At 40.6% G+C, this 20780-nt stretch overlaps 2 protein-coding genes across 4 annotated transcripts; both read left to right on the top strand.

Annotated features, from left to right (window-relative positions):
• The first annotated feature begins 10008 nt into the window (after positions 1 to 10008).
• Positions 10009 to 14052, top strand: LOC122051250 (two-component response regulator ORR22-like). 2 transcript variants are annotated; one of them, XM_042612269.1, is made up of 6 exons: positions 10009 to 10385; positions 10558 to 10710; positions 11033 to 11446; positions 11537 to 11613; positions 11971 to 13170; positions 13670 to 14052. In XM_042612269.1, the coding sequence occupies exons 1-6, from the start codon at positions 10265 to 10267 to the stop codon at positions 13736 to 13738; spliced, it is 2034 nt and encodes a 677-aa protein (XP_042468203.1). In that variant the 5' UTR covers positions 10009 to 10264; the 3' UTR covers positions 13739 to 14052. The 2 variants fall into 2 exon arrangements, with proteins under 2 accessions (XP_042468203.1, XP_042468212.1); XM_042612278.1 differs by lacking the exon at positions 10009 to 10385 and having other exon boundaries at positions 10586 to 10721.
• A 392-nt stretch (positions 14053 to 14444) lies between these two features.
• LOC122051261 (CBL-interacting protein kinase 16-like) lies at positions 14445 to 16310 on the top strand. 2 transcript variants are annotated; one of them, XM_042612291.1, is made up of 2 exons: positions 14445 to 14733; positions 14833 to 16310. In XM_042612291.1, exon 2 carries the CDS (start codon positions 14889 to 14891, stop codon positions 16206 to 16208), a length of 1320 nt encoding a protein of 439 aa, XP_042468225.1. In that variant the 5' UTR covers positions 14445 to 14733; positions 14833 to 14888; the 3' UTR covers positions 16209 to 16310. The 2 variants fall into 2 exon arrangements, with proteins under 2 accessions (XP_042468225.1, XP_042468232.1); XM_042612298.1 differs by having other exon boundaries at positions 14445 to 14724.
• The last annotated feature ends 4470 nt before the right edge of the window (positions 16311 to 20780 follow it).

The raw sequence follows: 20780 nt of genomic DNA on the forward strand, positions 1-20780 counted from the left end.
CGGATCCGTGCAAAGGAAAAAATTCGAAAAATTTCGAGTACGAGTTAGAAAACTTCGATTTACACTAAATCTACAAAGGCTAAGATGTATATACCCTTGATGCGCGCCCGACGTGAATCCCGCTCGTCCAAAATGCCGGATCTCTAGAGTATCAAAATAGATACTCCTCTAGAAGTATCTACACAAACAACTCTAGATGGAGAAGACCAAAACCAAGGTGTGCTAGCACCTATGTGGTATTCGGCCAAGGAGGAGGAGAGGGGAGAGAGCAAAAACTTGAGGAAGAGGATGAAGTAAATGAGGCTTGAATGAAAAATTCATTTCATTCCCTACAATAGTGGCCGACCACATTCAAAAGAATGTAACTCCCATTTCCACATTAAGTGCAATTAATGTAGAGCCATTAAAGAGTTGTAACCTCCATGAGATGACACCCATGATGATGTGGAGTAACATCATTGGTCCACATCAATGCCAACTCACCAATGAGGTGGCATAAAGTCAAGTCAAACTTGACTTTTAATCTTCCTCTCAAGTCAAGTCAAACTTGACCAAATCTCTTCCATGGTTGATCTAATCTAACTATTTGATTCAAGCCAACTTAATATAATGAATCTAATTCATTAAATTAAGTTGATTTAATGAGTCATAATCTAAATTAGACTCATTGAATACATGAATCCACTTGAGTCCAACTCAAGTTAGCCCAATTAGGATTACTTTTAATCCAATTTGATTCATCAAATGAATCTAATCCTCTTGGTTCATCATATGAACATAATCTCCATCTAATTGTCCTTAGTGTGTGACCCTATAGGTTCTTGTAATGTTGGCAATGCCCTAAACCCATTTAGGAGCATAAGTAATGAGCGGTATCTAGCAACACATCATTACTACCCAAGTTACAAGAATATTGAGATCCAACATCACCTTGTGACTACTAATTGTGACTCCTCACAATATATGACAAGTGTCCTTCTATCCTAGACATCTAGATTGATCAATATGAGGCATAGACTGTGTCATCCTCTAATCAATCTAAATCTTGAACTCCAAGTAGACTCACTCGATCAAATGAGCTCAATATCTCATATTGACTCATTTGGGCATGGTCATGCACTTAGTGGTCTCACTCTATCAAGAATACCGATGTCACTCCCGTCATATGGGAGGGATAGATCTCATCTACATCACTCACATCCCTCTGCATAATTCATTACATACCCAGTAATCGCCTTTATAGTCCACCCTGTTACGGGTGACGTTTGACGAAACTAAAGTACATAACTCCTTATGTAGGGAACCATGGTGACTTCAGGTCTAAGGACTAGTAGTCATACTAATAGTCACATGAGAAAGTATATGACACTCATATAACGATCCATGATACTTTCTCATGGCGGGTCATTCAGTATACATTCTCTAATGCATACCCATGTGTCAACTTGATATCTCTATATCCATGACTTGTGAGATCAAGTCATCGAGTTGACCTACATGCTAGTCTTATTGCATTAACATTGTCCCTGAATGTTAATACTCGACTAGGAATGATTAAGAGTAGTGTTCCCTATATCATCTCACTATCGGTTCAACTAACGGATTGATATAGGTAAGAACCTTCTACTCAAGGACATTACTATACTTAGTTTATTTGGCACCAATACAAGTAAGTATAATAACCAAATGCCTTTATTTATATATAGAATATGATACAACAAGTTCAAAATACAACCATCAAATGATTGACTCTAGGGCTCTAGTTAACAGTCTTGAGAGAGTACAAAAGGTGGCCTGCGAAACAGAGAGGAGGGTTACTCAAGATAGTCAAGCACGTCATTCGACAATAACTCAATCAACTTTTCTCTATTTATGATTTTGTTGGTCATCACGAGAGGGAGATAGTCGCCATCCTTTAACTGTTAGAGAATTCCATCGATGCTAAAATTGAAGAGGCGAAGGCCCGATCAGTTAGCTAGTTGTTGAAGAGGTCCGAACGGAGATAATCACGCTTGAGAACTTCAAACCGGTTGGGCTCTGCATCTTGGTAAATTTTGAAGGCCGCTCGGGACGCCTCTAACTCATTTTTCATCGAAGCTAGTTCGACATCCTTGGCGTTGAGCTGAAGCTTAGCAGCCACTTGCTCTTTTGACCGACTCTCCCGCTCAATGACTAGAGCAGCCTCAGCCTCCTTCAGATTTTGTGCTAAGACCCTAGTCTCTTTATTTTTAATCTCTAAGTCCTCTATGGCGCGAAGCTTTCGGGTATTGGCAGAGTTGATTTTGGACTCAAAGCTGCTAGCTTGCTTGTCGAGCCACTCAATTCGCGAGGCCTGCTCGACACTCTTGTCCCGCTCAACTTGAAGTTATTTGGAGCTCCTCTCCAGATCAGCTGCTCCAAATGCGCCCGGGAAGCCTCTAATGAGCTGCTTGAAACGAGTAGCTATTGGACACTATAAAAAAAATAGGTCTTTAGGTGCGGTTTTAACAAACTATAGAAGTGGTTTTCAACCGATCCTAAAGCTTTTGAATCGGTTACTTGACTGATCCAACAGCTTGCGCACCTAGCATCAATGGCATTGGTTATAGCAATCGGTGGTGAAAACAGAACAACCGCTGCTGATGTCTCTATAGAAGTGGTTATTAACCGCCTTAATAGGTTGTAATACCAACGGTCCTTAACCTATCCAAATGTGGTTTGATGCGGCTGCTAACCACACTTGTTAACTACTACAAATGCGATTAATGACCATTTCTATTGGTATGTAGTAGAAGCGGTTAGTAAACCAATTCTGAAGTTAAATAGTGTAGTGGTTTGTAACCGCTCCAAAAGTAATTCAGTAGCAATTTGTAACCACTCCTACGTACCATGGTTAGGAGTGGTTATTAAGCCACTTCTAAATTTATTTACCTGGATCAGTTATTTACCGCTTCTAATAAGTGTATTAGCAACAGTTTAAAACCAATCCTGTTTCAAATGATAGACCCCAATGAAGCTCCTATAATCATTCCATTTTTCAAATATTTGTTTACAAAATCTTTTGAATTCTTAATTTTTAATAATCAATACAAAACATGCAACAAAAAAAATTAAAATACCAATAGATTAACCAACAAAGCATTCATATTAAATCTTTCAATTCACAAAACAAATAAGAAATTCATTTATAAAAATCTGCATACCCAAAACACCACCATATCAGCAACAAGTATGAACTTCTTTTACAAAAATCTGCATACCCCAAAACACCACCATATCAGTAACAAGTACGAAATTCTTTTACAAAAATGTGCAAACCCGAAACAACATAACACAATAGCACTAACAAGTGGCAACATAATTTAAAGAAAGTTTTCTCTAAAAAGTTTATCTAATTATTAGATGGATCTGTTGGTGGTGGAGGTGTAAGATCATTTCCTTTTGCATTTGGTGGAGCATCTATATTTCGTTGCATAATCTCTGCCATTATAGCCGCCATCTATTAAAAAAAAGATATTAGTTAAAATGATGCATGTATTTATATATTTATGAATTGTTCAATTGCTACTAATAAATATTAAATATTTTTATTACTTGTGTTGGTAACAATTCTGGGCCACGAGATCCCCCAACAGCTCTGGATATCATACTCTACATAATATGTGCAAAATTTTGAAGTTGTTGGTCATGCATTTGCCTTATCATTTGCTCTGTTTCTATCTGCCTCTGTACTTCCCGTGCCTCCATTTCTTTTATTTTTTCTTGCATTTCCTTGAATTCAGTTGTCATATTTGAATTAGAGTGACAACTTGGTGTATAGTTGTGCGCTTACACAGCTCAGGGAAAACTTGGCTAGGAAGTGGTCAACTAAATTATAGATTGTGTGTTTAATTATATTATAATAATTATCAACTATATTTTTTATTTTTTTCGACAAACAAAATTAAATATTACCATATAAAGTTAACTATTACCGGTAAAAAATTACACACTATTGGTCAAATATATTTGGCTAGTAAAAAATTAAATATTACTAGCCAAATCAAATTTTGGTTAGTAAACAAATTAAATATTACATACTAAATCTAATTTTGATAGGTAAAAAAATTACACATTACCGACCATATTAAACTTGCGTCAATAATAAATTAAAATTACCTGCCAAATAAATTTTTGTCGATAATTAAAATTATTTAGTAGCCAAAGTACAATTTAGCTGGTAAATCTTTTATTTACCAGCCAAATTCAATTTAGACGGAATATTTTCGCTAGTAAACACAACTTTTCCCATAGTCAAGATTGTATAAACAGGGATGTAATCGACCCACAAAATAAATATTTAAGGGTTTTTCTGACATAATTTTTGCCGCAGTTACATACCGCTACTAATTAAATGTTCTCATTACAGCTGTAGGATCGGTTATAGAAACCGATTCTAAAATATGCCTTTTGCCGCGGTCACAAACCGCTTCTAATATTGATATCATGTAGCAACCACATTTGGCAGCTGCAAATTATATAATTTAGAGTCGGTTATGTGAACCATTGCAAATCAAGATATATAGCAACGGTTTTCTATAAAACCGATTCAAGCTATAAGAGCGGTCATTTGACCGGTTCTAAAAAATCGATGCTGAAACCTCCATTTTTTTGTAGTGGGACTTCGTGCTCCAAAAAGGCTAGCTTTTGGCACATGACCAGACTCTCGATCCAAAATTACAATAGAAATAAGTTAGTAAGTGCCGAGCGGGAAATAAGCAAGTAAATATAAAAGTAATATACATACTCTAGTGACCTTCTAGGTATGGCTGCCCGCGAGCTCCCCCGGGGAAATGGTTGCCGCGCGAGCCCTAGCATGGACCCATACTTGTGCTAGCGGCCCTTGGATCCGAATCTGGTGCTTAGGGGAACAGGGCTCGGCATCGTCTGGGTGATGCCACTCATCAATGGGCAAGTGGATGATGGCTGTTATGTGCCTCTAGCCGCTCGAACCAGAAGGCTCGGAAGTCACTTTGCCCATGAACTTGGGCATCGAGGATGGTTGGATAGAAGATACTTGTGCGGCCAGCAAAAAGGAGTGAGGAGGTATATACACGACAGGCGACACACATATGGTCCTCGACGATAACCCGGACAGAGAAGGTGTCATGTCGAATGATACAGATGTAGGAATCGGGACAGCTATTGGCTCGGGAAAGGCAGGTGATGAAGTCTCACCCCACTCGGAGGATGGGCGCGAGCCGGTGTAGTCGGGGGTATGCAAGGTGGAAGTGGCTAAGTAGGAAGAAGCTTCCTCGCGGTGCCTCTTGCGTCGTATGAGAGGTTCACCGGAGGTAGCCGACTCCAAGGGCACTGCGATTGGCAGCATTGAAGGCCAATCAGGAGGAAGGTCAGCTGTAGTAGTCGCAACATCGCTAATCGCTGTCTGACTTGCTCCAGCCTCACTGGCCAAAACGTGGGCCCCTCCAGCTTCACTAGTCAGGTCGTCGGATTGCTCAACCGGCTGCAAGCCGCGACTCTGTAGCCCTGCAACACCCGTGGCATTAATCTCTACATCCACGAGTCTACTCTTGCCGCTCAGACGTGCGCTCAGCATGATTTGAGCTGTAAAAAAAGAGGAAAAATCAATTAAATTCAAAGATGATGATAAGACAGAGCGTATCTAGGGTCATGGGCAGTCGCATGCGGATCGGGCTCAGCCCGAACACGTAAAGGACACTCTCCAATAGTAGCCAATGGATGTGATATTTCTGACCGGCCAAACTGGAGATTGCTTAGAAATAATCTATAATCAACTTTGGTATCTCCCGAGTGATGAAGGCTGCATCACTTCCATCCGCCAGCTGGTCGGGAAGTCTGGCCGAACGGGAAAGCGAACGAAAAAATAGTGTTATTTCCAGTGCTTATTGGAGGTTGACATTTTATCAAAAAAGATAGAGCCCACTCAGGCTTAGAATAAAATGGTCCATGACTCGAACAATTTGGGATAATAAAAATAATGGAATACCCGAGATGTTAAGGGAATGTTGTGCAGACGAAACAACACAACTACCCCGCACAACAACCTAAAAGAATTTGACACCAATTGATGCAGGGAGATATGAAAGTATTTACATACGGCTGAGAAGAAAGGGTGAACGGGGGTCTACCAGCACAGAATTGACCTTTAAAGAAGGGCAGGAAACTGGCGAGAGATTCATGGGGCCGGTCATAGGTAGAGGGGATAGTAATATGATAGTTAGAGGAGAAACGATAGGTGAGTTTCATTTGATCGATTTCATCCCCATTAAACTTGGACCAAGTGGAAGTGTACCAAAGCACAAGGACTAATGGAGGAGATTGAGGGGAGACAACCATAAGAAATCGAGAAAGAAGTGAAGCGTGAGTTTAACGAAGGAAAGAAAGGAGAGGCTTTCTGAGAAAGGTCGTCGACGAAGATGAGGAGGAGGAGAAGCGTCACAGAATGTGCTCGAGATCGAAAACGAGAGGAAGTGTGAAGATGACGGTGAATGAATAAGGGCTTATAAAGCCCAGCGAATGATAGCTCCGAGTCATTTGATCAAGGGTTAAAAAAAATAAGGACAAGATCTGGCTGTGGAATTTGAAAAGGTGCTTCTCACATCATCAACGAATATTCGCCTATCACGTCAAGTGTGCAACGACAGAGCATGGGGCACGCGGTAGCCAGCGACGGGAAGCATTAATGGGGCTTAATTAAAAGGCATGGGCGGCGTGCTCGACCATAATGGCTAGAGATTTGCACAGTCTTCAAGAAATTAAGATGGCGTCAGCAACTATTATGAGGCGCTCGTCCAAGAAAGTGAAGAGATGTGAAGAAATCGCTAAGTGTCACTGCCAACCACCCCGATCGGCATTGATCTCTGACTATATGATAGCCGAGCGGCGGCTCAAGACCCAGTCTTGTGCAGTAAGATCCGAGCGGTAACTACACACTCAGGTCAGTAAGATGAAGTGGAATGACGACTAAGAAGATTATATAATCCGATCGGAAGCTTGAGAATAGAGAATGCCCGATCAGGAGGTCACCAAAGACACTACTTATCCAGTCAGTCAGACTTACGACCTCCTTTGATTAGACTTGAGGGGAAGACTTGTAATGCGGTGATAAAGGGGGGCCCACCAAGTGAAGGTCAAAAGAGGAGATAGCAATCAACGTGGAGGTCAAAGTCAAGGCGGTCAATGCCAAAGAACCAACGGGCTCACCAAAGGTGGGCCGAGCGGAGGTCTACTGCAGTTGTCGATCTAGCGTTAAGTGTTCGATAGACGAATGGCTGGTCCAAGCAAAATATCCGTATATCCAAGAGCACTACGGCAAGAATACTAGGTGCTCATCACGGAGCGGAGGAACGTCAAGGTGATCGGGGCGCTTTCCCTGTCAAGCGAAAATAATCTATTGAACCAAGTCATTGCAGGGAAGCAGCAGAGGTCTACCGAGCGAGGATCCCCAACCGAGCGGCTCCTCAGCTCGGTTAAGCAGTGAGACCCCTCTTATATATATTGATATCCCTTTGGGAGATAATGCCGCTAACAACGAAGCATGGTTAACAGGCGAATCGTACGACGGAAGCTTCTATTGTCTTGTCAGGGATTTACGTGCCCTGTTAAAGTATGATGTCAAAGTCATTTTTCTGACATGTCCTTTCATAGGACAATTTGGAGAACGTGCTCATGCCTTGTGAAACGTGCACGTCGCCCACTAGGGTGCTATATAAAGAAGGGGTCCATGCACAGGCAAAGCTATGCGTTATTTACTATTCACGCCTGTGATTAGTGTTGCTTCGTTTCCTTCCATCTTTCAGGTGACTGACTTGAATGTTGGAGGACCAATGCCGATGACTCCTTCCCTAACTTAACACTTGATATTTTTTTTATTACAGGACGGAACAAGATGTATACACGATCAACTTAGAAGCCACGTATATAAATAGTAGTTCAATTTTCTTTGTTTGTGAACCTCATCCGCGCATATCCAATTACATGGTTTGATTGTGAAAAAACATGAGATACAAGAGGGAATGAATAGTCATGCATGAACTGGCAGCTAAAGAGTTTCTTGGAAGAATCAATTTTCGTTCCCTTATTTCAGAATTGGGAAGAGTTGGTAATTTTCTTACCCACTGCAGTACTCTAACTGAGAGTAAAGAAAAAAAAATCAATCAAAACATGTAGAAATTTACAAGAACATGCATGAAAAATGTGATGAACTCAACCTGAAAGCTGAACCTACATTTGGTATGTAGTTACTTACCCTGTAAAGTCCACAATGAATGATGCCAGAAAGATGAACGTGTCAGTGTTACGCGGCCAAATTGTGAAACTTGTAGTAGTAGGTGCACTGAGTTGGTAGGCAGTCCCAAGAACTAGAAACCATGGCTGATCAGGCCAGTCTAGATTATATTAGAGAATAGATAGCAGATGTGAGTGAGACTGACTAATAATGAAGGGGAAAAGGGCCCAGAGTACTCATTGAAGGAACCCAATGCATTCAATAATGAGTCTGCCATGATAAGGACCCACGACCATAACAGCAGTTAAAGTTCAAGGAAAACAAAAATAGGTAATTGGTTAAGGCTTGAAGTTACAGGCAACAGATATTGGGTGGCTTGGAGCTGTTGCTGTGGAAAGTGACAGCTAAGGTTACTCTATCTTCAAAAGCTGCACCAAGTTTTCAAGTATTTAGTTGTATATCTTGTTCAAATTAATGTATACATGAAGCAGACCTAAGGTGTTTGGTTTGAGCTAGCAGACTTGAACCCTCAAGGACAGTAGGAGTGTTCAATGGGGTTGGTAACTGATGAAAGAAAAAAAGACACTGATTGCATGCCATTTGGTGTGAAGGCCCCTTATAGTATGTTTTGGTTCATATCTTTTTTCATCCAGTTGAACAATATGCCATGAATGCCTTAGGACATGTTGCTCTTGGAGGTGGTTATTCTTTTTCTTATATATTTAGTATTGAACATTTTATTGCATTGAAGGAGGTTCTTCTCGATTGGCATGCTATGTTTATTGCATTTCTTCAACCATAGGAGTTATTGACTTCTATGTTTCATGGTAGATAACTTTGAAGGGAATATAATCCGTACCTTTGCCTATGTAGTGCTTTAAAATGCTTTCCACAACTAAAGATACAAACTAAAAGATATTATGGTGAAAGAATCTCAACTCAATGAGGCATATCTAAAAATAATAATCAAGGAATATACCTTCTATGTTGATTATGTCTTTGTAATTTTAACACATAACCATCTACCTTAATTAGAACTGCTTAACATCATAATTATTACTGTACACTAGGAATCTAGCAATATATATAACCTAATCTGACATCCACATAAATCTCATTAGAATTCGATCCCCTCTCACCATCCCCGTAACAAATTTAAATTTATCAATAGATAAATAAAAAAAAACTGAACTAATCATGAGAGCATACGTACGCAGTGGAGGCAGGAATGACTTGTTCTGACAGGGAGCCTCAGAAACAGTTTGTTTTTAATTTAAATTTAACTCAGTTATTGTTAACCAAATAATTATTAGTATGAGCGTTATTTGCTATTTAAGTACTTTTAATATTTTTATAAATTAATATGATAATTAAAAGAAAGCATTTATTTCATCCTTTGAACCAAATTATTAATTCCCTGAATCGAACGCCGTCAAAATACCGTCTTTGGGTACGCAATCGTGAAAATAATTAGAGAAAGTTTTCCATGCGCTACTATAACTTAGAAAGTGACAATATATCCACTCTATAAGTATTACACAATAAAAAGACTTTTTCTTTATAATTAGAGAAGGTTTTCCATGTGACACAATAACTTGAGTTATTCCTTTTGTATTTAATTTTGTCAAATCCTAAGTAATCTTAAATGGGCATTAATGTGAGAAAGATTTAAGCAAGAATCTGATTGACAAATATCGATTTATTTTTCTAAACTTTTATCAAGATTTATAATAAATCAATATCTATAAAAAAGACTGTCTGCTGCTGCTTTCCCATTTGAGTCCCTCCCAATTATCACATAACATTCCTCTGCATCAATCCTTTCCTTCTCTGCTCTCTGCCAACTCATCCCTCTCCTTCTTCTCGACCTTCGCTGTACTCTCCCTCTCCAATTCCATGTGAGAGAAGGCACCCTGTCCTTTACTGATCATGTTCTTGGTTCCTTCGAGCAAGGCACTGTCAAAGTTTTGATTTTTTATTTTTTTCGGCACTTCGACGTCGAGCGCAGCGGAAGACGGGAAAGGGGATTCGCTGTTGATGGGAAGGGATGGCGGACAAGACGAACAGTTCCCTGTTGGAATGCGCGTCCTCGCCGTCGACGACGATCCCACTTGCCTCAAAGTGTTGGAGGCCATGTTACTTCGATGCCGATACAATGGTCTTCTTTCCTTCCTTCTTCGTGTTTATTTTCGTAAAGTTGCGTCTTTTTTTTCTTCATCTGAAGAATATTCGTCGATGTGATAACTATGAGTCTTGATTTATTTTCTTTTTCATTATAGCTATTCTTATCATCAGCTTAAGAGCGATTTTAATTTGCTTGGATGTGCCAGTTACAACGACGAATAAGGCTACTTCGGCTCTGAAGTTGCTCAGGGAGAAGAGGGAGTACTTCGATCTAGTTATCAGTGATGTGCATATGCCAGATATGGATGGGTTCAGGCTTCTAGAGCTCGTGGGCCTCGAGATGGACCTTCCTGTTATCAGTAAGCCTACGGTGATCTCAATTTGCCACTTGCCAGTGTTTTGTACAGTGATTTGCTTGGCTCGTACGCATGCCGGTTTCTTACTCTGAAATGAAAAACCTTGTGAAATTATTTAACAAATTTTTGGTAATTTTTTTGGGGTATTTTCTCTAACTTCTGAAAGCATGCGTGCAATACACAAACAGTGGGATTACTCATTCTGATCATATATGTTTTTGTTTTAGAGTCTAACAAACGACCTCAGGCATTCATGAGTTTCTACTGTTTTAATGAGTGATTAACACTCTACAAAGGTCAACTATGATAACTTGGTTGAATGCAGTGCTCTCAGTGAATGGTGAGACTAAAACTGTCATGAAAGGCATAACTCATGGTGCTTGCGACTACTTGCTTAAACCTGTTCGGATTGAGGAGCTCAAGAATATATGGCAGCATGTTGTTAGGAGAAGGAAGTTAGCTCACAAAAAGTATAGTCATTTTGATAATGGGGAAGAATCAGACAAACACCAAATTGTTAGTAAAGAAGCTGGAGATGGTCTGAATCTGAATGGCTCACCCAATCAAAATGAAAAGTTTAGTAGGAAGAGGAAGGACCAGAATGAGGAAGATGAAGACAATTGCGAGGAGAATATGCTGGAGAATGAGGATTCAACTACTCAAAAAAAGCAAAGGGTTGTTTGGTCTATGGACCTACACAGGAAGTTTGTAGCCGCTGTTAATCAGATGGGAATTGATAGTATGCCCCTTAACTCCCTTTTCTTGGATTTTTTTTTTTTGCCTTAATCTCGCTGTGCACCAAAGCATTGCTATGATTCTTCTGATGTAGAGGCTGTACCTAAGAGGATACTAGAGCTTATGAATGTTGAGAAGCTTACAAGAGAAAATGTTGCAAGCCATCTACAGGCATGTACTCACACATATATTTATTCATTTTCTTTATACTTATTATACCACATTAGAGAAGTTACTCAGTTACAACTTAATTTAGATAAAGAATACATGTGGATACACAATAAACACGGGTTACACAAGAAATGTTTCTGCTTGTTTCTTTTCCATTTCATGGCAATAGAGAGTGTGATCTTTTTCATTAGAATTTTTGTCAGATTGCTTGTTTTATTATTGTTCAGTTAGATTCTGTAGCATACTGCGTTGCAGTTGCAGATTATGTTGCAAGAGAGTGATCTCTTGCACTATAGTATCAAGTCGATCAAGTGCTCCAGTTAGATTATGTTGCTGAGCATTGTGTTGTAATTGCAGAAATATAGGCTTTACTTGAGAAGATTGAGTGCTGCAGCAAGTCGACAGGTTAACATGGTCGCTGCTTTTGGAGGTAGGGACTCCTATATAAGTTCATTGGACGACTTTGGGACCTTTCAGACTTTGGGCGCTTCAGGAAAGTTACAAGCCATTAGATCACTCCAATCCAGCGAAGTGCTTGTTAATGCAAATACAAGTGGCTTGGGACTTCATGATCGTTTCTCTTCCAGTATAATTCAAGTTGGGAATAGCAACACAAACATTCCTCCCGCTGATATAAGCAGACTCCAACCAATAATTCTTCCTAGCAATCAATATGGTAGGTTGGTGCAGGGAGTTCCCACCTCGTTGGAACTTCAGCAATTGCAACTAAAAAGAATTCACAAACCAATCAGTCATTTTCCTGGTTCCTTATCTGGAAGTAGAATTTCTATTCCCAACAATTCTTTTAGCAATGTGGCCAACAGTGATTTCATAGCACAATCACCTGAGCGGCAGACACCTTCCCGCACATTGGCCAATCTCTCTTCAAGTACATCGTTGTCCACAAGTCTTGATCCTTCCCTTGTTAGTGTTGGGTTTTCTTCTGAATTGCCTGATGCTAGTAGATGCAAAGCTGATTTGCAATCTGCTGTTCCGCTAACCCCATATACAACCAGTACTCCTTCAATAGTTTCCTTTACTAATAATGAGAATTTGCCCAATTTCTTAGACAATTTTCCCGTTGCCCAAAGAGGCAGCAGTTCTCAAAGCATTTCTTCCACTAGTACCATAGTGTCACCTTCACAGGATCCTTTTATAGGAAAAGATGCAAAATGTCACAAGAGCTCTTCTGGTGGACCATCAATGCTATTGCTTGCAACTATGGATGAAGAGAGGAATTATCTCAATTTCAGCAATGCGAGCAATTCTAAACAAAGAGAACCAAAGGAGGAACACATATATGAACAAGAAGCCCTGTTCAATTCTTTCTCTAGTACTGCTAATTTAGTGACTAATTCTGTTTCTGGAAATCAAAGAGTGAACAACAGTCTCCATAATCCTGGCTATTCAATTTGTTCACCAAGTTGCCAGATTGATAAATCAGACAACCACAGTTCGCAGAAAGACAAGTTCAATTGGGAGATAATGAAAGTGCAGGGAGGATCAGTCTTATTCGATTGTTTTCTTGACGATGCAGTTGGTTCTCTGATCAAACCGGTATGATATTCTTTGTTTGCATACACTTCCAACATTTTATTTAAAGGAACTACATTTCTAGTTTCTGGTGATAACTCAGAAAAGTTTTTCTTTTTGGTGGTCTTTTTTTACATTCTAAAAAGACTGATGTTATGACTGTGTTACATTATCCATGAAATCGCCTCAAATTGTGATCTAAACTTGTGTTCATGTTACTTTTGCCATGGTAGTTTCGAGTCATTCTTACTAGATTTTGCAAACCAAATGTACTTTGAAACTGCATATTCTATTTCTATGAGCACAGTATATTATTCTATTTCAATTAGTTCAGTTGCTATAGCTTGTTTGTCATCTGTTTCCAACTCCTTGATATTTATATAAATGCCTGCAAATTTACTTATGATAGCATAACTCTAGTTAAGGTTGGTATACTTCATCAGATCTAACCAAATGTCTTGACACACCTTTTGATGTTGGATTATTAATCTTGTTTTTCTATTTGGATTCATTATACCTGCAGGAAAAAGATCATATCAGTTTTGCTGAGAACAGTGAATCTGACATGTATCCGCTCGATGCCTGCTTGTAAGAATTCAATTTTAATGAACTTCAAGCTGCCCTATGTGTGAGGAGAACCATTGTTTTGCTAGATCCGAGCAAAGTAAATGATTCCATGTATGTTTTTCTTTGTTTGGGAGATGGTCAAAACTTGCAATATACAAAAGTATAAGTGATGTCACAAGCTTTGTAATTGTAGCTAAATAATATTTATGTTTCCATAGAAATGTATGCTTGTACGTCCAGGATTCTCCTGTATAGTTGAGGAATTCATGTAAACAAAAAAGGGGTTGTTTTCTATAAGATCTACAAATCTTTTAGTTTAACAACAGTATGTTCTTTTTTGATCTACAAGAACAAAATGAGGCATTAGGGTAGCTTAGGCATTTCAATCATTTGAGTATACTGTAGTAAAAGATGATTAGCCAGGGCATTAAACATAAGTATAGATTGTAAGGCAAGTAATAAACGGGCTGCAAAAATAAAAATAATTAAGTTGAAAAATGATTATTTATATATAGGTAATAATTTTCTCTATCAAATTCTTAGGCTCCACATATTGAGTCCAGTTTGGTTATCTATCGTCCATTCGCAGTCCCCCGTTACTCGGGGTCCCACCAAACCGTCACCACACTCAAACGTGGCCACCTCCCGTTGGCATATTCTCTCGTGTGACAGTTGCCGGAAAATGACGTCGTTGGTCTCGTGCTGCCGTGGGCTATGTTTCGTCCACTCACAAGCTCTTGTGCTTCGCGTTAGATTCGCTTTCGAATGCTGCTTCCTCCAGTCCATCCTTCGCACCTACAATCTTTTGTCCTCCTTTATAAGCTCTCCCCCTGAACAATTTCCTTTCGACACGCATAAAAAGTTGCCCTGCTTTCTTCACTTTGCCTGAAAAAGGTTGCCGACCGAAGTCAGTCAAAGCTCGGATTTTTCAGCAGTTGCGTGAAGAAGAAGAGGCAATTGCCAAAAAAACTGATGTTTGCCAAAGATGGAGGGTTTAGCTGAGAAGGAGAGGCATGGACGGTTAAATTTCTCTCCTATGTTCAAATTGCTAGAATCAATTGTTGTTTTTGATTCAAACCGCAGTTGAGTGGTAAAGAAGGTGGTGTATCAAAGTCTCAGGTTGTTCGTCCATGCGGTTTCAAGTTCGTTGATTTAGGAAAAAAACAGAGGAAGCAATGGAAAAGGAAGCAGAAAACGGAGAGAAGAGGAACCAGGTGTTGGGCAGGTACGAGATGGGGCGAATCCTTGGGAGAGGCACCTTCGCGAAGGTCTACCACGGCCGAGACCTCCGCAACGGCGAGAGCGTCGCCATCAAGGTCATCCATAAGGACCAAATCCGCCGTCAAGCCGGGATGATGGAACATATCAAGCGGGAGATATCGGTGATGCGCCTCGTCCGCCACCCCAATGTTGTGGAGCTCCGAGAGGTAATGGCAACCAGGTCTCGTATCTTCTTTGTCATGGAGTACGTGCGCGGCGGCGAGCTCTTCGCGCGCGTCCTCCGCGGGCCGCTCCCGGAGAACATGGCCCGCCGCTGCTTCCGACAGCTCATATGCGCCGTCGAGTTCTGCCACAGCCTCGGCGTCTCCCACCGCGACCTCAAGCCGGAGAACCTCCTCCTCGATAACAATGGCGACCTCAAGGTCGCAGACTTCGGTCTCTCCGCACTCCCCGAACAGCGCCGCCACGACGGGCTTCTCCACACGCAGTGCGGCACCCCAATGTACGTGGCTCCGGAGGTTCTCCGCAGCCATGGGTACGAAGGCTCCAAGGCCGACGTCTGGTCCTGCGGCGTCATCCTCTATGTCCTCCTAGCCAGTTTCTTTCCCTTCCAAGAGGAGAATTTGATGCGGATGTACTGCAAAGTGCTAAAGGCCGACTACCAAATCCCGCAGTGGTTCTCCGGCGACGCACGCCGCCTCATCTCCCTCCTCCTCGTCGCCAATCCAGAGAAGCGCATCTCCATCCCGGCCATCAAAAGCCATCCTTGGTTCAAAAAGGAAGCCTTCCCTCAAGAACCTCGCATCCCTCCTCCACCTACACCGGTAGAGGAAGATGAGCTAAAGCCCGGATCTCCGAAGTTCTACAACGCGTTCAAGCTCATATCCACCTTTTCCTCGGGCTTCAACCTGTCAAGCTTGTTCGAAAACCGGCGGCCGGCAGGGACGATGTTCACATCACGCTCGCCGACAGATGCCATCGTGGAGCGGCTGGACAGAGCAGGGCAGGAGCTAGGGTTCAACGTGTTCATGGTGAAGCCGTACAAGGTTAAGATGGAGAAGAAGAGCGGCAATGAATGGATGGGGCAACTGGAACTGGTAGTCACGGCGGAGGTCTTCGAGGCGGCGGACGGGATGGCGGTGGTAGAGTTCTCCAAGGATTCAGGCCAAGCCTCTGAATTCGCCAAATTTTGCGAGGAGAAGATCCGCATGCGGCTGAAGGACATCGTGTGGGCGTGGCAGGGCGCCGCCGGCACCGATGATGGCGAAGAATAACAGAATCCTCACACTTTGTTGTATATTCTTCTAATCCTCTGTTTCCTTCTTTTTCATGTGTATTATTCTACTTATTGTAGCTAAGATTAAACTTTTATTAAATACACGAAACTTAGGGGGTGTTTGGTTCATTCCTAGGAATAGGAATTAGAATGGGAATTATTATATTATGGAATGAGAATGGATATGAGTATGGATATCACTCTTAAAAGTAATGTTTGGTTAGTTGTATATTTTCTATCGGAATAAATCAAAATTTCCTTTTTTACCCTTAAAGAAAAATAAGAGAAAAAATTAAATGTGAGAGAAAGATGAATGTGAGAGAAAAATATGATAAGAGAGAATTGATCCGGTGGTAAGAACGGGGGACCCCCTATTTTGGGGAAGTCAACGCCACGGGGAGGTCAAAGTATCCGATGTCCGACCGGAGAAGCGGAGACCGGTCGGTCGAACGGGGTCACAGCTGAACCAAAGACGACCCGACGGGACTAGGGGTTCCGACGTTCGTTGAACAGAAGCATATGGCCGAGCGGACCCTCATGGGCGGAGGGTGAAAGACACGTGGAGGTCAACCCCAAGTTCGCGCCGAACGGAAGCATGCTCAGCGGAAGGATCGAGCTGAAGCATGCGGGCAGCCAAGGTAAGGCAATGCGTCGAAGCGGAAGGCCGGGTCGAACGGAAGGGTGCCCGGCCGTGCGGAGGCGAGCGAAGCATGCGAGGCGGAGGCGAGCATGCGCTGGTCAACATGCGAGGCAGCAGCGAGGATGCCGAGGCCGGGATGGACGAGGACGAACGGAGGATGCGGGCGAGGCCCGAACGGAAGGATGCCGAGCCGACCGACATTCGGCCCAGAGCTTCCGCCGAGACCAACCGACCATGGCCGGGTTTCGCACGCCATAGTGAAAAAGGGTCACCTGGGTGATGCGCTCGGCCGAAACATAAAGCATTTGTCATGTGGAACACTCTCCGAAAGACACCTGGCCGGACCGATACCTCACGCCTGGTCGACCTATATGCGGTGACGGCTGCTCAAGGAAAAGAGACAAGGACAAAGGAAACATCGGGGGAACATCTCCTGACAGCGGGTATGTTCAACGACCAGGCCATACGCAAGATCTTACAACAGAGAATCCTGCTGTCCCATCATAGATGTGCTCGGACTGTAGCAGTATGGTGTCAGGCAAGCTCTTCTGACAAGCTCATACCGAGGTATGGACAGAGTGTTAGAGTGTATACTAAAAGCCTAGCTTTTGGTATAAATATTTATCTAGAAATAAGAATCACATTGGTCAAATATCTACATTTATGATAAATGTAGTTGTTCAATTAATTTATATTGTAGATAACATGGTGTGTGGTGTCACACACAGAGGATCATGTTATCAGTACCTTATAAATTATAAACAGTAGCTCACGACCATAATGGAAAGGAACAAACCATTGGAAGGTCGTAGTGTAATTAGGTATTAGTTTATCTTAACTATATAATTACACTAGTACACTTAGAGTGTATTGAGTAGGACCATTAGAGGTCGTTTCTTTTATACTGACTTTATAAAGAAACAAAGACCTCAGTTATTATGGAAGTGTGTGCTCTTAATCCTAATATAATAACAAGCACATATGTTTGATATTTATTTCTTTAATTTATCAATGGGTGAGATTTAGTTCGATGAATCAATAAACCCGATAAGTTGGGAAATGGTATCACTTATAGTGTGTGTTGTTGATTATAGAAGGAAATGTGTCCTAGAGATACTAGGTTGATAATGTCCCCAAGAGGAGCTCATAAGGATTGTCATGTTAAACCCTGCAGGTGGACTTAGTCCGACATGACGATAAGGTTGAGTGGTACTACTCTTGGACCTAGATATTAATTAAATGAGTTGTCAGTAACTCACTTAATTAGTGGACATTCGATATCTTAAACACGGAGACTAACATGCTCATAATAAGAAGGAGCCCAAAATGTAATTTGGGATTGGTGCGTAGTTCAATAATAGTTCTTTAGTGGAATGAATTATTATTGATGAAATTAAGTTGTGTGTTCAGGCGAACACGGATGCTTAATTTCATGGAGACCAAAACCAATTCCTCCTCTCGGTCCCTATCGTAGCCTCTAGTATATAGAGATTTATACCCACCATACCCACTTTCTTACCCATCCAATGGGGGGCCAAGCTAGCTTGGAACCCAAGCTAGGGCGGCCAAGACCAAGTGGATGAGTCGTGGTGGCGGCCAAAGCTTGGGTCCCAAGCTTGGGTGGCCGGTCACTAGAATATTAAAAAGGATTTTATTAAAATTATTTCTTATGTGGATATCATGATTTCAAAGAGAGTTTAAAAATTAAAATTTTCTTTTATAGCTTTCTACAAAAGATTAAGAGAAGAGATTAATCTCTTTCCTTATTTGTAGTTTAAAAGGATGGTTTTAATTTTGGTAAAACTTTCCTTATTTGTAAATCATCTACATGTTTAAAAGAGAGTTTAAAATTTGAAATCTTTCCTTATTTGTTGATTAAAGGAGGATTTTAAATTTTAAGAAAACTTTCCTTTTTAATTATGTTCATGATTTAAAAGAGAGTTTAAAATTAAATATTCTCTTTTATAAGTTTCTACAAAAGATTAAGAAAAGATTTGATATCTTTCCTTATTTGTAGATTAAAAGAGATTTTAATTTATAGAGATAACTTTCTTTTATCCACATGTTTAAAAGAAAGATTTTAATTTATTAAATTTCCTTTTTATAAACCAATCATGAAGGGATAAAATTATTGGAGAAATTTTATAAATTTCCGAAACAAATTAGGAAGTTTTAATTCTTGTTTAAAACTCTCCTTGATTGGAAATAAAGTGGGCCATTTATGAGAAGAAAAATTATTTTAATTAAAATAAAATTTTCCTTTTCATGGCAAAAGAATTAAGGAAATTTTTATTAAAATTTCCTTATTTGCCAAGACCAAGGATTATAAAAGAGGAGGTAGAGGAGCCTTCATGGGTGAACAACCTCTATTATTTTCTCCCTCTTTTCTTCCTTGGTGTGGCCGACCTCCTTCCTTTCTCTTCTCTCCATCTTGTGGCCGGACCTCTCTTCCTCCTTGAAGATCAAGTGGTGGCCGGATTTTAGCTTGGAGTAGAAGGAGAGAAAGCTTACATCCCTTGGAGCTTGATTGGTGGAAAAAGATCTTCATCTCTTGGAAGCATAGTGCTTCGCCGAAACTTGAAGAAAGGAGAAGAATGTGCTTTGGTGGTTTCTCATCTCGGAAGATCGTTGCCCACACAACGTCCGAGGTTAGAAGAGGAATACGGTAGAAGATCAAGAGGTCTTTCTAAAAGGTATAACTAGTAATTTTTCTTTCCGCATCATGCTAGTTATTTATGGAAATAATACCAAATACAAGAGGCTTACGATTCTAGTATTTCGAATATGTTTTTCGAAGTTGTGTTCTTTTGTTTTATTTTTCCTTGTGATTTGATTGTTCTTTTCGGTTAACCTAAAGTTATTTTAGGAAATTAAATATTAGATTTCTATAAAAGGTTTTGTCTAGTCGGTGGTGGTTGCTCCCATATCCAAGAAGGTCATGTGCCTCGCCACGTCAGTACTGGGAACCAATTATGGAAATTAATATTTAATGGAATTAATAACTTAAGGTGATTTGGGTCGAACGTGTTAAGTTCCGCAGGAGATCCAAGTCAAAACCTAAAAGAACAAATAGATTAAGTTTTGGATCAAACGTGTTAAGTTCCAGACGATCCAAAATTTAATTTAAAAGAACACATGGTAGCTAGGAAAAGGTTCAGACCTTTGTACAAAATTTTTGTACAGTGGAACCTCTAGGCTTTCCGAGTAGTAACCAATAATTGGTATCAGAGCTAGGGTTTTGCCTCTGTGTATTTGGTATTAGTTTAATTATGCACATGTCATACATAATTTAGGCAGGTTAATAGTAGGATGTGCTAACTTTGTGGATGCAGGATCCAACTATTATGGCTTATAGTTATTATGTGTGTGATTGGACCCTTGGACATGTCAAGGGCATTTTATTGTGTGTGCATGATTGTATTATAAAATACAGCAGGAGCTGTATTTAGTTTTATTAGGATTTTATTTTTGATCTAGATACATGTACATTCCTTTTATGGAATATAGGATCAAAATGTAAAATTCTATTTATGTCGCGGATCTAATCTTGCAAAGCGTGGAACCTTCTGAGGACCAGAGGCGCAGCGGAACTAGGAGCAAGATGGATGCGACAGCTAGACCCGGTAGCGGTGGCCAAATATGGCAGCAGCTTGGGATGACAACACACGGAGGACAACTAGAGATAAAAGCCATAATAGTTGAAAATTAGATTTTCTATTTATTGCTTTTATATTGTGCTGTGTGTGCATGTTAGTATACATGACTAGTAGGCTAGCATAGTTAAAATTCCTCGTTTATAAATAACTAAGTGGGAGAGGGATTTTTAAATAAATCCCATGGTCTCCATTACTGGTTTGTAAGTGATGCAAACAAGCTTGCGCGTTGGCTCTGAGTGCCTTCCTCCATAACGGATGAGCTTGTTTGTGGATC

This window comes from Zingiber officinale, chromosome 1B, assembly GCF_018446385.1.
Source record: "Zingiber officinale cultivar Zhangliang chromosome 1B, Zo_v1.1, whole genome shotgun sequence".
Lineage (NCBI taxonomy): Eukaryota > Viridiplantae > Streptophyta > Magnoliopsida > Zingiberales > Zingiberaceae > Zingiber > Zingiber officinale.

Excerpts from the sequence above, each read along its gene's own strand:
- LOC122051250 (XM_042612269.1), top strand. The coding sequence starts at position 10,265 with ATGGGAAGGGATGGCGGACAAGACGAACAGTTCCCTGTTGGAATGCGC. Across the intron at positions 10,386-10,557 it reads ACTTCGATGCCGATACAATG|TTACAACGACGAATAAGGCT; the intron begins GTCTTCTTTCCT and ends TGGATGTGCCAG. Across the intron at positions 11,447-11,536 it reads TAATCAGATGGGAATTGATA|AGGCTGTACCTAAGAGGATA; the intron begins GTATGCCCCTTA and ends CTTCTGATGTAG.
- LOC122051261 (XM_042612291.1), top strand. The coding sequence starts at position 14,889 with ATGGAAAAGGAAGCAGAAAACGGAGAGAAGAGGAACCAGGTGTTGGGC.